Raw genomic sequence first — 17,408 nt, 5'->3', positions numbered from 1 at the left:
CATTTTCTAATATCAAGAGGAGATGTGTAGGGTGTCAGCATTACCATCTCAAGCTCTTAGAATATGGCCCCCATGTTGCAGGAGGCAGTGTGGGGAGACAAAGCCCAAATGGGTACAAGATAGTCATTAGCAGAGTCAGAGGCAGGGGCAGGCAGGTCAAGATTCTATTTTTGGAAGGAGGCACCAAAGGACATGAGTGAAAATTCAGGAACCAGTGAGTCCTGTCAGACATTTGCAGAAGGAATGTTTGTCATTTTCTTCTCCAGAACAGCCTTCTCACTAAGAGCTCTCCTTTTTTCTCTGTTGTGCTACCCCTGGGTATGTTCAAATTGCTCTTTATCTTCTGACATATACTTTTGACCTTTCTCCCCAAGAGCCAGAAACGCTATTAAATTCTATTTCATTATGCATGGGGCCAGCATTGTTTCAAAGAAATGATGCGATAGATCAGTCCATTAGAGCAAGGAGGCATGATAAGAGAGACATAATAAAACACGCTAGTAAATATGGCGTCCTTGGCAGAACCAGCCCCAGGGGTGGGCAGAAATACTGGCATCCGAAAGACAAGCTTTGAGATCTGAAAGGCATCTGCCCCACCAGACGTCCAGGTCTCCAGTCCTGAGGGTTCCATAGAGAGCTCTACATTCTAAACAGGCTGACAGATTTGGAGAACTTCAGAGGGACAGCACAGTAAGAAGGCTTAGTTATGTTTAGGCTATCACTGTGGCTTATTGTAAAGCTGAAAATAGGGCTCTGAGGGAAAGATATCCACATAAGGTCTTTGAGAGGATTACTATATTGATCTCTTCCATAACTAATTCCAACTAATTATTGTCTGCATTACACATTTGGTACCAATAAAAGGAGATGACACATGTCAAGGTGAAGTTTGGGCTCTCGTTAGATGTCGTGACTTTCCTATTTTGGACCTGCCATTTTCCTACAGCTACGCAACCTGTAAAATTACTCATGATCACTGCATCTCATTACCTCATACGTAAATTGGGAAGATTTATAGGGCAAAGTGTTACTAGTTATTAACAATATATGATGTGGGATCTCAAAGCATATTTGTGCCACACGTAGAGCCTTTTCTCCTAACAAGACTGCGAACTTATTTCGGACAGGCATGAAATCTTAGATATTGTGATTCCATATTGCCTGGCATGGGATTAGGCACCTTGCAATGCCTGCCTTTTCCATATCCCTTCACAGTTTCCTTTATGGCATATTATTATATGTACAGTCTTAAAACTTGCTCAATCTTCCCACCAACCATGGGGTGTCAAGGAGGTATATGCATCTTTAATTTACCAGTGAGAAGATAGAATCCTCCAGAATTAAGTAACTTGTCTAAGCTCATCTGGTTAGAAATATCCAGAGCCAGACACTGAACCGTAGTGGTTGTTATTTCAGACTCAGGGGCTGCCCCGTCCGCATCACCAGGATGTTCTTTAGGAGGTGCCCCGTTAATATCTGTGGCCTTGTTTGGTTGACTGATGGAGACACGAGTCATGGGTGCCTGGGGAGGTCCCGCAAAGAGGATTTGCGAGACACTGAGGGTTCAGTACCTGACTTACTCCGGTGTTCTCCACTCAGCCTTGCCCACCGGACTCAGCTTCCAGCACCATGTCCCTGGCACCTGCTGCAGCCCAAGGGAGGGTAGGCAGCCCAGAGGGACTGACAGCAGGAGTGGAGGCAGATCCAGACTGGCCTTTGTTTGCCCTAGCACACGGGTGTGCTGAGGTCAGCGCCAAGGATGAGGAGGGGAGGGATGGCCCCTACTGTTCGGACCTCGGAACCCAACACACCGATCTCCTGAATGCAACAGCCTCGCTCTCATTCCTTGCTGCTGGAAAAATGGCAGTGGAGGGCAGTGAGGATTTGCTTCTGAAGCCCTCCACAGTACACAGAGAGAAAACTGTGGCTGGAATGCTGCTCACTAGAGAAACGTGTGCATTTGGCCCCAGGGTTATTTCTCTTGATATATCAGTTCATTCTCCAAAATAAAGTTAAAGAAGTAAGAAGTGATTGGCAACTTTCCTGTTATGTCTGAGGGGTCCAGATTATTTGCCAAGTCCTCATCTCTGGTCGTTTATAAGACAAAAGCTTGAATTGTGCATAGAGCTAGCTTAGAAAATGTCACTGATGAACAGACAACTTGCTATCTCAGTCCCTGAGGAAGGAAACCATGTTACTGCTTCCTCCTCCTGTGTGTGTGTGGTGTGTGTGTGTACTCAGTGCTGCAGAATGGCTCCTTTTGGGCAGATCTGCAAAGGTCTTTCTCTACGGTTCCCCTTTTGTCTCTCGAGGCATTATTATCTACGTATTCTCACCTTTGCGGATGGAAGGCCATCCACTGAAAGCCTCTAATAATCACACACATACAAATGCCATGTCCAAAAGACAGCATCACTCTGAGCTAAAATGGCCCAGGATAAATCAAAGGTGGTGGTTCTGCAACCTGAGACTCAGTGAGCTGAGAAGCTTAGGTGTGCACAGTCATTCAGAGATAAAACTCTACCAGAAGCTAGAGATAATTCAGCTCATTCATAGTTTATAAATTTGTTTTGCAACACAGAACAGGGAAGAGCGCATCCCGATTAGCTCAATCAAAGAAACCAAATTCGAAGTCTCCCATGACTTACAAACACAAGAAATAATAGCTTTCATGTTTCTTCCCAGCTGACTCTTCTGAAAACTTCTGATAACTTTTCCAAGGTTAAATCTGAGTCAGTCAAGCAAGTGATTTCCTAATTCAAGACCAGGGCTGAATTTATGGGCACGTGACTTCTGCAGTAGCCCAGAGCCCATGCTTCAAATGGTCACTCGTTTGACTGCGTGTTCTGCTCTTGCCATCTTGAAAATCTTAATAATGTTACCTTTGAACTTGTGCTTTGTAAGTGAAACATGATGGACCACGGAACAGGTGTATAAGCAGAGGAGTTATGTGTGACACATGCCCATTGCCATTCCCTGCAGCCCATGAAACAGCATCCAAGATGCTCAACAAGCAAAGAACACTGGGGGACCCACGGGACATGGGAGGTCAGTGATTCAAGGCAAGTACAAGGTCATTGTTAGGTCTGTGACTAAGTAAGAGGGGGCATTGACAGCCCCCAGAGGCCATGCTTTCTGTTTGAGCCAGAACTTGCTTTGGACCCAGAGAGAAGGCTCTGATGCTCAAATAAACATTAATGAGCATAAAAATGATATGTTAGTCTAAATAACACTAATATACCAATTTTTACTTGCTACTTCCCTAAATAAGCCAATGGCTTATACTGAAAGCAACAGCATCAAAAGAAAGGAAAAGATGGGGCAATTCATGATTATATTCCTTTCAGTCTTCCCTGACTTATCAGTGAGCTGAAGACAGAGTTCATAGAATGTGTGTGTGAAAGAGTAAAATAAAACAGCTGGGTTAGTTTTGTCATGCTTCCACTGTTACGGTAAAACTAAAATATACACACATGCATGAGCTTTGGAATGTGGCTTGTGTAATTTTGAGGATGCTTCACGTAAGTTGAACGCTTTTATATTTGCATTTAAAACTAATCTTGCATCATAAAAAGAGGAATGGTAAATTTCATGCTAATAATTTGAAACATGAATTTTTTCTCTACTTAGAATGACCTTAAATAGCAAAACAAAACAAACAACAGCAACAAAAAACACCATGACATTAAGAGAGACTGTGGAAGAAAGGAAAAAGCTTTATATTTGAATGCCTGTAAAGGCACTCTTCTCCTGCTATTTCCAGCAAGGAGCCCCACATTTTCACTTTGTAATGGCCCTACAAATTATACAGCTGGCCCTGCTCAAGGCCTAGTAGTGCAGAGGTCCCCAGTGCAAAAAGAGACTGCATTAAGTGTCCACTCCAGGTAATGATGTAAGGAAGGGACACTGTTCAAGAGCTCAGCTTAAAGGGCAAGTGGCTACAACTCCTGGGAACACGTACGGTAAAATCTAGGCTTCCCTGGGGCTGTTCTTCAGGCGTGCTTGGTCTGCAAGGTTGCTTTGAGGAGGAAAGTCTATCAGCATTCACTTCCATCCTCTCACACGCCCACCCCTGCTGCTCTCCACGCACCCGGCCAGCACTGTGATGTGACCACAGAGACCAAAGAAAATCAGGTTGGAAAGCAGTTGTGAGGGAATGAAGTGGCAATATTTTTCAAATAAATATGTAATAAAATAACCAAATATGGCGGTATTTCTTCACAGAATATCACTTTGAGATTTTGGCAACCTACTTGCCCCTAGTTAAAAATAAACTAAAACAGAAAACTCAGATATAAGGACTCAAAGGACGTCTAAAATGACCTAACCAGCGATCAGCGTGTTTCGATGTGGGGTGGGGGGTTGGGGGAGTTAAGGGAGGTTTGCAAAGGCCGGGAATAAACCACCTTTGAAGACGAGGTAGAGGTGAGTGAGTCCTTTTTCTCAAAGTGTAGATTACCCAAAGGGAGCTTCCATTGTCCCTTCAGTTATTACTGGACAATTGTAAGAATTTCACAAAAGTCTGGGTACAGTTAAACTCACAATTGGGATTAAAGCAGGATTTGCAATTAAAGAGGACCAAAAAATGTCCAATTTAATGAAATATCAATTTGGTGTAACTAGGAAGGGAAGAACAATAAACAGCTTAACAATTTTAACTAAAATTGTGGGTTAGGCACAAAGCAGAAAGGACAGACTCTTGTCTATGGAGAACGGAAGAAAAATTGCTATAATTAAATTACTTCCTTTTTTTTTTAAGTGAGCATGAAGTCAAGCCACTCTAAGATTAAACAGGGTGCTATCTTTACATCTGAGTTGCTTTGCATTCCATTTCAACCTCCTCTTATTCGCACCAACTCCTCCGCCTGCAGAGCCTGTCCATCATGGAGATGGACTTGTCTGACTTACTGTTCACAGAGCCCAGGCTAGTTGAAAACTATTTTGGTTTCCTTACTCAAATCAGATTTCAACTTTGATTTTTCAAAGGTTAATAGGTTAGTACAGTGGTCTGTTGTATCAACAGGGCTCTGGGAAAAAAATTAATCATGAAAGCAATACCAAAAGGTCAAAAGGAAGGAACTGAAAATGCTATAAGAAAGAAATTCCACAGCCTGTTATGGTTGTTTCTGAGGCATTTTAATTCAAACACAGAAGCATGACAAGTAAAATAAGAGAGTATTACTCAGTGTGGTTGCTGAAAGGGAAAAGTGACAAAAGACACTAGCAGGGTAGGGAAACAATTTCAATAGTTCATGATGGTCTAATGTTCTCTAATGAATCTAATGAAAGAGAAAGAATCCTAACAGAGGGAGGAAGGGAAAAGGATCTCCGGTAACAGATTATTTTTTTTACGTGTTAGGTGAAGTGTATACAATCAGCATTGGCTGCTGTGGAAAATGTAAACAATCATTACTTCACCACCAAAGAATCTGAATCTCTGAACCTCCATCAGGGTGTAGGAGTGCTTAATGTTCTGTTCACATGGTGAATAGAACCAGTTAGGGTACAGAAGCTGACAGCAATACTGGAACAATTTTCTTCTTTTTGCTTCAGACTTAATCATCCTGTGCTGTCGTTAGTAATGCCACTGGGGTTCACAAAAGTCATAAGTTTCATTACGGGTACCTCAGCAAAGGAGAGAGTGTGGAGGTGGTTTTACAAGATGAATGTCCATGTGTGTGCACGGTTGGGACGGGGTAGGGAGGGGGGCGGTGCATTCCCTCATGGTCCTACGAGGTTAAGACAAAGGTAATGTTTGTATGACATGCTGGTATAGTAAAGTTTCCCTTATTTGCTGAGTCATACTTCCCAACTAGTATTGTCCTGTCCTTTGTCCATGAATTATACCTCTTCAATCTTTTCTCCTCTCTTGGCTTTTTTTTTCCCCTCAGTCTACAATAATGCTTTCTCTATTCTAAGGGAAAAAAAGAATAAATAAAACTTTCCTTTAAACACGCCAGCCTTCAGGCTACACCCTTCTTTCTTTCTTCCCGTCACTCCTAACCACTTGTAACTTCCCACTTTACTCTTGCACTCGTTGCACAAACTGTCTGCAGCCCCTACCACGTGACTGAAGTGTTCTCAGGTCAGCAATGGTTTCCCAACTGCCCCATTCAGTCTTTCAGCTTAGTTTTCATTCAACTCTTGACTACTCTTTCCCTATGTCTTTTTCCGATGCTCAACTGATTGGATAGAGGCTAGTGGGGGACGGCTTGGTCTCAACTAGTAATTAAACCTAAAAGAACTTAGTATTAATCAAGGTCAAATGAGGAATCAGATCCATGGTTATAGTAATAATTGCCTAACAACAGCAGGCAATTGTGATAGCCTACTATGTACCTATCGATGGTGCTGTGCAAGATCCAAAGAGGCGAATATAAACTCCCTTCTCTTGGGCTATAGACAATTTCGTTGATTAGACACAACTCAAGTTTTAAAACCACTGTTGTTTATAACACTATCAAACAGTTTCAAAATGAATAAATGATGGACTGTATGGTGTAGACCACAAATATTCAGAGGAGATAAAAATATTTCTGGGCAAAGATAATCATCACAATCATCACAATCACAAGTCAGTATTTTGTTAAGCCTTGAAGAAATTGTAAGATTCAAGCCAGAAAGATGGGATGAGAAGGATGGTCCAAGCAGGAGACCCTGCACCAGTAAAGGCAAAGTGCTCATTTTCTTGATGATGGTTTTGTTTATTCTCTGGCTTTTCCATATCACATTTCCTCTAGTCTCCAATCTCCACTTCTCCCTGCTTCCATTGGTCACCATACTTCACATTAAAACTGCTCCCACACAGACTGAAAACCCCATCCTTAGCTGTGCCCACCCACTCTAGCCCTACTAACTGCATGGCTCTTTGCCCACCTAGAATACCTGTGCCACCTCCCAGATTATGCTGGAACTGGATCTCAGAATGGGCAGTCTAGTCAATCCTGTCCTAACAGTTCTCTAAATTCCCTAGGAAAGCCCCTTTAAGAAGTGGTCACAACACCACATCATTATGAAAACATTTAAATGTCATCGAACGATGTTCACGTAGAAGCATAGCCGGCGACTCACATTGGTACAGCAACACCATACTCACTCTTCTAAGAAACAAAGCTTTGAGTTTCTCTTAAGTTTTCACAACTAAGATCCCTTTAATCTGGAATTGACCTTAGAGAGTGTCTTGTCCAACCTCTGCTTTTCCTAGATAGAGGAAGGCCTAGAAACGGAATTTCCTTCCCCAGCTAATTGAGTCACTTTCCAAACACTAAAATTCAGGCCTCAAACTTCTGAGACTCTCTCTGCTATCCCATAATGTCTTCCTCCTCATTGAAGAAATGTGGTAGGAATCTGGAGGCATTGCAATAGCTGAATTTGTTGCCTAGTAGAGTATAGATCAAAAACTTGCTTTAATTAAACAGTTAATCTTCACTAAGCAATCTGTTTTAAGGCATTAGAAAAAAGTTAACTTTATTTTTTCTTTAAATCAAGACAATTCATTTCATGAGAGTCCTGCTGTCATAACAAGATATATCGTATGGTGGCCAAAGTTACCAAAAAGCCTGACAAAGCCATAAATGGTATTTCAAAATAGAGATTTTATTGTCATTCAGGTATGGTGAGGCCAACACATCAGGAGACGACAGCCATTGAAAAGGTGGTTTGTTATACTCACAGATCCCAGAGGAGGGGGCACACCACACCTCAGGAGATCACATGGGGAAGCATCAGTGTTGGTCAGGAGGCAGAAGGAGAGGGGAAACTGTGGTAGGATCCTTTATTGTGGTTTCTGTGGGAAGGACCAGCCAAAGCAGGGAATCAGGCTTAGGACTGGCTAGTTTGATCATTTCAGCAGGCCCTGGGACATTAAGGGCTGATCCTGTTTGTCTGGTACCTGGTCCTGGGATGATTAGGGGAGGTGGATGGTGGGCCGGAGTGTGAGATCCCAATAAAGAAGATGGCTGGGGATATGGGCTCTGGATTGGTTGGTTTGCATTTGACAGTATGCTCTCCAATGAGTTTAGTATCTCTAGGAATTGGCTTACTCGGAAAAAAGCAGTCTTTCCTGGGTCAGCAAGATGCCAGATATCAAAGCATCCGAATACAGAAAAGAATAGAGATGGTTAATACCATCTCATCAGGGATGACGGGGAATGATAACTGGGGTGGCAGGGGGAGGCAGAAATAGAATGGCCACATTGTCACAATGATTTGTTCCTTTCTCACTCAACCCTGAGTAAGAACTAAGACTAGTTTTACTATGTTACTCCTTCTTCCTCCTGCCCTTGGAGGATGCTGCTTGAATCTGCCTTCTCTGCAGTCTTACAGGGCTTTTTGGAGCTGGATGCTTTAAGATGTCAGTGCTTCCTAATTAAAGAAATTCTAAGTATCCAGATTATCAGGGAGCTAAATCCCACTCCCTGCTTCAGAGGAGCAATTGCAGCACATTGCAGGTGGCACCTGTGAATTTAAATGCTGGAATCCTGTTCTATTGGTTGCTCATTTTAAAAAAGAAAATGCATTTCTGAATCTGGGCAAGAGACCAATTTTAAATGGAAGTTAAAATTTACCCTTCTATAAGTCTTTGACTTAGGTTTGGTAAAAGACTACTTCAAGTTTCTAAATTTGAAGGTTAAAACATAGTGTAAATTAGTGACATCATTTTCTAAGGCAAGTTGTTTTCAAGATGTATAAATTATATTATTCTCTTTAATCAGAGATGTTTAAGATCGGTAGATTAGTTTTGTTTTTTGTTTTCCCCTGCAAATGACTACCCTATTGGTGAGGGTTTCAAGTTGTAGTAAGAAGCGATATTTACAGATAAACATTAAAAAATAAAAAAGACAATAGCGCATAAAAGTCATCTTGTTGATGGAGCCAATTCAGAGTGTTGGATTATAGCACATGGGTTTTTCATAGAGCAATGACTTCAATCAAGTGGCCCAGCTCCCCTTGGCCTGGTGTAGTCTGAACAGTGGGCAGATGCCTTGGTCTTACACAGGCCTCCCTGGCCTTGTGCTCAGGCTTGTCACTTGGACTGCTGTAACTCTCAGTGACCTCTTTTGTAAATTTGAGGCCATAGCAGTGGGGTTTTTTTTTAATAGAATTTTTAAAATTGTGGTAAGATACACATGACATAAAGTTTACCATCTTAACCATTTTTAAGTGTACTGTTGAGTGGCATTAAGTCCATTCATACTGTTGTGCTACCATCATCATCGTCCACCCACAGAAGTGTTTTCATCTTGCAAAACTTAACTCTGTACCTGTTAAACAAACACTTCCCACTCCTTCTTCCAGCCCCTGGCAATTACCATTCTATTTTCTGTCTCTGTGAATTTGACTTCTCTCAGTATCTCATATAAGCAGAATCACACAGTAGTTGTCCTTTTGTGACTGGCTTATTTCCCAGAGCAGTATGTCCTCAAGGTGCATCCACACTGTTGCATGTGTCAGAATTTCATTCCACTCTAAGGCTGAATAATAGTTCATTGTATGTACATACTTCATTTTATTTATCTATTCATCCACCTATGGACACTTGGGTTGCTTCCACATTTTAACTATTGTGAATCATGTTGTTATGAACTTGGGTGTACAAATATCTCTTTGAATCCTGGTCTTTGATTCTTTTGGGTATATACCCAGAGTGGAATTGCTGGATCATATGGAAATTCTGATTTTTTTGAGCAAACATCATACCATTTTCCATAGCAGCCGCACCATTTTACATTCCCAGGACTGGATATTTGTAAATGCCTCTTCCACACCTAAAATTCTAGGACCCAATACTTGTTTTTACATAAGCCGTTTAAGCTGTTTCCTCTTTATCTGGACATCTTGATCACCAAGGGAAAAATACTCAACTGTCTTTTCCTCCAGGAAGCTTTTTCTGACCTCTCTTTCTCTTACAATTGAGTTACGTTCCCTCACAGCACCCGTATTTACCAGGGTCAAACTCTAATGACTTTTTAAATGAATTGTTTTATCTTTCTCAGGGATATGAGTTCCAGGAAGGCAGAGATCAAGTCTCATTCTTCTTTCTCCTCAGTGCCTGATACAGAAAAATTGAGTAGCAAATGTCTGCTGAATGAATGTGTGGATGGATTAGAACAAAATAGAATCCAGTCATTCCAAATGAGGAATTGAGGAAGTGAGCAAAAATTGTAAAATTGGAGAGTAATTTTTCTCTGACTGAAGAATATTTCCGGGGAGAGGCTGGGACTCAACAGTAAGCAGGCATAAAAGTACCTGAGATAGTGCTGTGCCCGCTGGCAGCAAGGAGGATCTTCTCACCTGGGCTCTGGGATGCCAGGTTTAACACTCTTAACGTGCAGGCTGACATGGCCAGAGGGTGGACTGGTGGTTTTAATGGCCATCAAACATGGTAGTGCAGAAGGGGCATTTAATGCCCAACCACGGTGGGATGGAGAAAGGGCTTTCTCCACGTGTCCCCATTTGGCAAAACAGAAAACTCGGCTTTCAACCTGTCAGGGAACTCAGAGTCCAATGATTCAGAGCCCAGTTGTCTTAGATGATATCGCTGAGTTTCAGAGAAGGGAAGAGGCTGTTCCCAAATTATGGCAAGAGGGCTGCGTCCTACCTAGATCTGCAGATTCAGGCAAGTGCAAGAACACCTTTTGGGCAGTTTCGCGCAAAACCGGCATGGAGAGTATACAGAGATCCCAGGAGAGGCAGCTGCTGCCCCTGAGTTGACTGTGAAAGTGGGCGAGGGAGGATGCCGCCCTCCGCCTGCGGGGCGGGACCCGGGCCCTCACCAGCTCCGTGGGCTCCAAGCGGTGGGAGGGGCAGGGGCGGCGCGCGGGGCCTCGGCTGGGACCGTCCTGCCGCCAGGGCGCAGCCGCGCTCCGACGGCCGCTCAGGGCGCACGGCGGCCGCGCCTGGGGTGCCAGGTGAGCCACCAGCTGGGGGACCGGGCCCCGCCGGCGGGAGGGAGCCAGGTGCGGGGGGCCTGCGCTGATCAGGGAGTGCGCACGCAGGGCGCCCCGAGCCTGGGGGAACTGAGCCCCCGGCATGTCTTTGCAGCAGGACCCCGCGGAGGCCACAGCCAGGGCCTCCCCACTTCTTCTCTCGTGGGGAGCAGCAACACCCTGCATTCTGGTAGGGGGCGAGGGCGCATTTGGGGAAACTAAAAGCCCAGAATGACCGTAGATTTGTCTCAGTGAGCCTGGAGAAGTTCCAGACTGTTGACTTGATTTCATAACTTTTTCACGATCAAGCCTGAGGTTTTTGGGGGGACTTTGGGGACAGTCCCAAAGACTTACACGGATTGATTTATCTCTGACACGGATTGATTCCACCCTCGGGATGTGCTTTTTGCTCACACTGTGTGATTCTGAGCTTTATAATGTTAGCAATGTCCAAAGACACTGCCCCACAACCCCCTCAGCAAGCAAACCGACAAAACCTTTCCCCCTGAAATGCCTTTATTTTGTCTTGTTTTGTTTTGTTTCCTTGCTATAGACGAAGTCAACTAGTTCAGGATTGTCTCTAAGCCTCCAAATTGTACATAAAATTCTTGTGTGTCCATATGTGCATTTCCATAGATTTTATTCAGTTGGAGAACATCAAAGAGCCAATAGCTAAAATCATAGCTTTGGACCCCATCAACATGTCGTGTCCTAACAGTCGTCAGGGCACCTGAGTTGCAGATTCTTATTTGAAATTTGGGTTTGAAGGAAGAGTTGGGGAGAGGGATTCCTTCAGGGTTCAGGGAGGGGAACACTCACCCTCATCACAAACCTGTCTGGGTTAAGATTTGGTCTGCTTTCCACTGTGCAAAATCAGCTTAGTGTACAAGTATGTGGATGAGGAACCCAAGATGAATCATTGTGAATGAAAGGTCTATCGGAGCCTCTTTTTGGTAACGGCATGGAACCCCAGCTGCAGAGTTTCTAAGGACTCTGAGGGGTGGTGAGAGGAGCAGTCTTCCTAGTTTATACCTCCCTGGTCCAATGGCAACTTGGGAAAAGGAGGAGAGGATGAATGTTAACTTGGCCTTGGAGCAGCACCAGAAAAACCCAGGGTGCGTGTGGGAGGAGCTGCAGTGGAGCTGGGGATGGGGGTGGGGGGGGTTGTTGGATTAGGAGTTTACTACAAAATTATCAGATTTTTCTAGAAAAATAACTTCACATCATTCCTCCCACTTGACTTGTTCCCACCAAGTGGGCAAGAATCCACTATGGATGCAAAGTAGTATATGCTGCCCCTCGAGTAGATACCATGTGTGGTCCTGCTTTCTTTATCCACAGACGTTTGGAAACCCAGTCCATGAGGTTCCTGAGCAGAATGGCCTCAAAGTAGCAGTCCCTGAGCTTTGCGTTCCCCAAACCCTGACATCCTGCAGCTACAATCACAACCTCTTCCCAATTTCAGAGAGGAAAAGTAGAGGCTAAAGTTACAAGTTTTTTCCCTATAAAAATATTCCCCAATCTTTGGTGCTTGCTCTTACTCATGTGGCATCTAGCTTAGTTCAAACCTATCTCTATGTTGAAGCTTGACAGATCATCATTCCTAGTTCATAAGGAGTCCGGTAGTCCTGGGGGGTCTCTAACTGCCCTACGATTGAGATCCACTGTTGTAGCAAAGAGTGGGGAATACACCCCATTAGTCCGCAATGTCCTTTGTGTAAATGGCCCCTTTGTGGACATCTGGGCTCCACAAAGTGGAGCGGGAATTGGTTGCATGGGGCTCTGGGACTGTCGAGGAAACAGACTGCCTCATTCTGCGTGGCTCACAGCGCTGACCAGTTTTTGTCTCCCATTCTTAGCTTCACACGTGTTTTGTAAACTCAAACCTTTCTTTCAGTGAGGTTTGGGGAGAGGGGTCTGTTTCGTAGTTAACCCCTCCTGCCTTACAGCTGGTCCGTCACTCTTCAGTAAATCCCAAGTCACCCTGTTGTTTTTCAAAACAATAAGGTGGTTGTTTCTACCTACAGCCTGCCTTTCCCTGATATGACTGGTGTTTAAAATGGCCTTATAACATGGCAGGGGTTTATTTGCAATGACAGAAATTAATTTTGCTCCTTACTGTAAAAGTCATTAAAGAACCAAACTTTTTTTTTTAATAACGGTTGCTGCTTCACTGGCTCTTAATCAATTTTGCTGATGTTACTCATGATTCTCTTACTCAACAAATATTTATTGAGACCCTGTGTGTGTCAGCCCCTGGGGTCCAAGGTGACTTCATGTTTCTGCTTTCAAGGATCTGACAGATAGGCGATGTGATCTTGAATGTTGACTTGCTAAGAACAGACTTCAGGAAGTGCTTCTTCAGCGATTCCCTGACCTTGATCTTTTTCTTTTAGGTTTAAGTGACTGCCTTCTACCCAGGCATGAGCCCACTATGGTATTGGCCATGGGAAAAGCTGTCCACTGTGGTTTCCTGGCCTCACAGCACCCTGGCTAGTCAGTAGTGCCTGAATCCTCTCATCTCTCATGCTGTGTCAGTGGTAGTTCTATGAATAGCTTTGCCAGTGAGAGTAAATTACCTGGACGAGGAGAGAAACATTTGCTTTTGATCAGTAATACATGGTCCCAGGGTGCACTGGCCTCTCATGTGAGGATCCTAACATCTGCCCTCTTGAAATCCATCAGATCTCAGTGCCTTTGTGCATTCTGTTCCCTTTGCCTGGAATGCCTTTCCGCTCCTCTTATTAGTTTCAGCTTAAATGTTCCCTCCTAGATGATGTTCCTTCAGTGCCCTCTCTTGTTCTCCAAGTAGCTGTTCCCTCCCTTCTTTGGAATATCAGGAGCCTTGTACTATGTATCCATCAAAGGACTTAGTGATTAACTACCTAACATTTATTGAGCATGTATTATGTGCCAGTAGTGTTCCAAGTGTTTTTCTTGTCTTTTTTGTTTGTTTGTTTCTTTGTTTGGATACATTGACAGTTCCATGAAGTAGGCTTGTATTTGTGAAAATAATTTCTATGTCCGTCTCCCCGAGTAGACTGTGATAGTGGCTTGTACATCTGTGCGTGCTATTCATTTTGTATCTCTAGGACCTGGCAGAGTGCCTAATGAACACACAGTGGGCACTCCATAAATATGCAAGTGGATGCATTTTACCAACAGCTATTTACATCTGAATAATAAGCTAATTGTAAGTAATTCTGCTTTTATGATCTTCATGCAAAAAATTCACAGTCAAAATTTTAGACAACACTGATAAGCAAGAAGAAGAAAGTTAAAACCCCACTCCTCCCAGCTCTAGAAAAGTGCAAGCAACTTGCTTAGGGACATACAGCTACTCATTGGCTAAACAGAATCAAGGTCAGGCTGTCTGGCGATTGCACCCTAGCTCTCAACACTGCAGGGAGCTGCTGCTCCTCCTCCCCCTGCAAACACAACCCCTGCAGCATGAACAAATTACGTTAGCAGTTAAAATGGGTTGCAAGAGCTGAAATTTAAAAATGAAACCTACCAGACCTATAATGTTGGAATGCATGAACTCTATGTTTTAAAAATGTCTGGTATTAAATCTTTCTGTGCCTTCCCACTTCCTATTCCATCCATCATTTAGACTCATCCAGACTGAGAGGCAGCCGAGTGAGGCAGGTTAAAAAGAGAATGGATTCTAAGTCAGGAAAACACAGGTTCAAATCCTGGCTGTGCCACTAGGTGTGTTAGCAGGGACAAGTGACAGCTTTAGTCTCTTCTGTAAAACAGAGATAATGAGAAATACCTCTCAGCGTTTTGTCGGGTTTAGAGGTACCACAGTGGTGACGTGCCCAAACAGCAACCGTGCCAAATCGTGACCCACAGCTACACGTGGGGGTCTTCCCCCCACCCCAGTCCTTCATTTTAATTCTCATGGTAATTTCGCTTTTATCTTATTGTTACATGTCTTTCATAACTTGCCTTACAGTCATTTTCTTAGAAATTCAACTTCTCCTTTACAGGGTCTCTTTGGAGATTAAAGAGAAAGAAGTGGCAAATTTAGGATGTTAGAGCGATTTCCTTTCAAAGGAGATCATTGTTTTCATTACCCCATCATTAATGTTTTCTATTTTCCTTTATCGGCGAGTTACTTTCTCTCGATCGGTATTGCCAAACTGAACTCTCTTGTTTTCTTGCAAGATGAAAGGAGACAGCCATGAATGAGCCACTAGACGATTTTGCAAATGCTTCTGAGTTCCCCGATTATGCAGATGCTCTTGGAAATTGCACTGATGAAAAAATCGCACTCAAGAGGCACTACCTCCCTGTTATTTATAGCATCGTCTTCCTGGTGGGCTTTCCCGGCAATGCAGTAGCTATTTCCACGTACATCTTCAAAATGCGGCCCTGGAGAAGCAGCACCATCATCATGCTGAACCTGGCCTGCACAGACCTTCTGTACCTCACCAGCCTCCCTTTCCTCATTCACTACTACGCTAGTGGCGAAAACTGGATCTTTGGCGATTTCATGTGCAAGTTTATCCGCTTCGGCTTCCATTTCAACCTGTACAGCAGCATCCTCTTCCTCACCTGTTTCAGCATCTTCCGCTACTTTGTCGTCATTCACCCGATGAGCTGCTTCTCCATTCACAAAACTCGATGGGCGGTGGTGGCCTGTGCGGTCGTGTGGATCATTTCTCTGGTGGCCGTCATTCCCATATCCTTCCTGATCACGTCAACCACCAGGACCAACAGATCCTCCTGCCTTGACCTCACCAGTTCGGATGACCTCACAACTATCAAATGGTACAATCTAATTTTGACCGCGACCACTTTCTGCCTCCCCTTGGTGATCGTTACACTTTGCTATACAATGATTATCTACACTCTGACCCAAGGACCTCGGACTCACAGCTGCCTGAAGCAGAAAGCTCGAAGGCTCACCATTCTGCTGCTCCTTGTGTTTTATATATGCTTTCTACCTTTCCATATCTTGAGGCTCATTCGGATTGAATCTCGCCTGCTTTCAATCAGCTGCTCCGTTGAGAATCAGATCCATGGGGCATACATCGTTTCTAAACCGTTAGCTGCCCTGAACACCTTTGGTAACCTGTTGCTGTATGTGGTGGTCAGCAACAACTTTCAGCAGGCCGTCAGCTCCATGGTGAGGTGCAAAGCAAGTGCGGACCTAGAGCAAGGAAAGAAAGTCAGCCACTCAAACAAGCCTTAAAATACTCCATGTTCTCAGCCAGAAAGAAATGCTGGTACCTTTCCTATAACTTCTAAGAAGTCCAGACTATCTCCCTCAGTGGAACTCTTGCTAAATATTGTGCCAAAGCCAGGGCAGGGCTGCTGGGGGCTCTTTCCAGTCTGTTTATTGAGGTCCTCCCTTGGGTGAATATAAGAATGGATACATGCTTTTCAGTGAAGTAATCAGATGTAGAATTGGAACTACTGGAACTCAGGGCCACCTGGGAGAGCACCTAGTCTCACCAACTTTTATATATATATATATATATATATATAATGTATAATTTATAAAATTATATGTATGTAGATATTTAGATTGAAGTTCACCAGCTTGTCTAGATCTCTCAGTAAGTTAATGCCAAGATAAGAGACAGCCAATCTTTTTATTCATAGTTTCTTGCTTCTTTATTCTCAGGTCTGTTCCAGAGATTGAGCCCCTAAAGTACTCAAGGCATTATTTGTATATTTTTCAATATTCGAATTTTAAAAATTTTTATATCTTCAAAATTTTTTCCGACTTTGCTTTGAGATTATTAAACTGTGTTTTTCACTAGGCTTTAGTCAGTTTTGTTGATTAAAGCAAGCCAGTATGATACACTTGAGACAATTCAAACATGTCCACACAAATAGCCAAAATTAATACCTGCAAGATATTTGGAGTATTATGTCTTTATTGTTGTAAATTGTTTTAAAAATTGTTATTGGATTTATAAAAATTGTCAAGTTGTACTAGTAATTATCAACATGTCCTAGGGAAGGAGAGAGCACTTTTTGGGGGAACAGAAGTACTTTTAAATATAATGTGTAGATTGGATATTAAATAAAATCTAACATTGTTTTGATTTCTGTGAGAAAATATTCCAGGAAGCACTGATTCTCTTTCGATACCTTCTCTTTTGTGCCTCTCTTGGAAATACGTTCTCTATTGTAACAGCTAAAGCAGTTTTTGAACTGTGTATTTAATTATCAGTAAATGTAAATATTTGAGAAAATTCCTAGTCTGGATATTCAAAACCGTGGTAAATGTGTTGATACAGTTAATAAACTAATTTAAAGTCACTGAAGGGGCTGGTAATCGTTCTCCACGAAAATGTAGCTTTGCCATTATTATGTTTATATGCAGCTTACATTCTTCATGTTTACAGAGCAAAAATAATTTTAAGAATCAGTTATGGAATAAGGCTGGAATAGGTGATTTAAACAAAGAAAGGGGCACCAAAGGAACGCTTCGCGATTTTCAGGCTCTTCTAGGCCTTTCCA

At 43.1% G+C, this 17,408-nt stretch overlaps 1 protein-coding gene across 2 annotated transcripts in view; it reads left to right on the top strand.

Annotated features, from left to right (window-relative positions):
• OXGR1 (oxoglutarate receptor 1) overlaps window positions 1–17,122 on the top strand; it is a 35,315-nt gene extending 18,193 nt beyond the window's left edge. The window contains exons 1-2 of one of the 2 annotated variants that reach the window (XM_072937380.1): window positions 10,866–10,910; window positions 15,099–17,122. In XM_072937380.1, the coding sequence (XP_072793481.1) occupies window positions 15,115–16,128 (1,014 nt within the window). In that variant the 5' untranslated portion in view covers window positions 10,866–10,910; window positions 15,099–15,114 and the 3' untranslated portion in view covers window positions 16,129–17,122. Of the gene's footprint in view, window positions 1–10,865; window positions 10,911–15,098 lie in introns of those variants that run through there. The other variant, XM_072937381.1, reaches the window with a different exon arrangement.
• Window positions 17,123–17,408: the final 286 nt, after the last annotated feature.

This window comes from Vicugna pacos, chromosome 14 (assembly GCF_048564905.1).
Source record: "Vicugna pacos chromosome 14, VicPac4, whole genome shotgun sequence".
In the NCBI taxonomy this organism is placed as follows: Eukaryota; Metazoa; Chordata; class Mammalia; order Artiodactyla; family Camelidae; genus Vicugna; species Vicugna pacos.
This window is presented reverse-complemented; position numbering and strand designations above follow the sequence as displayed.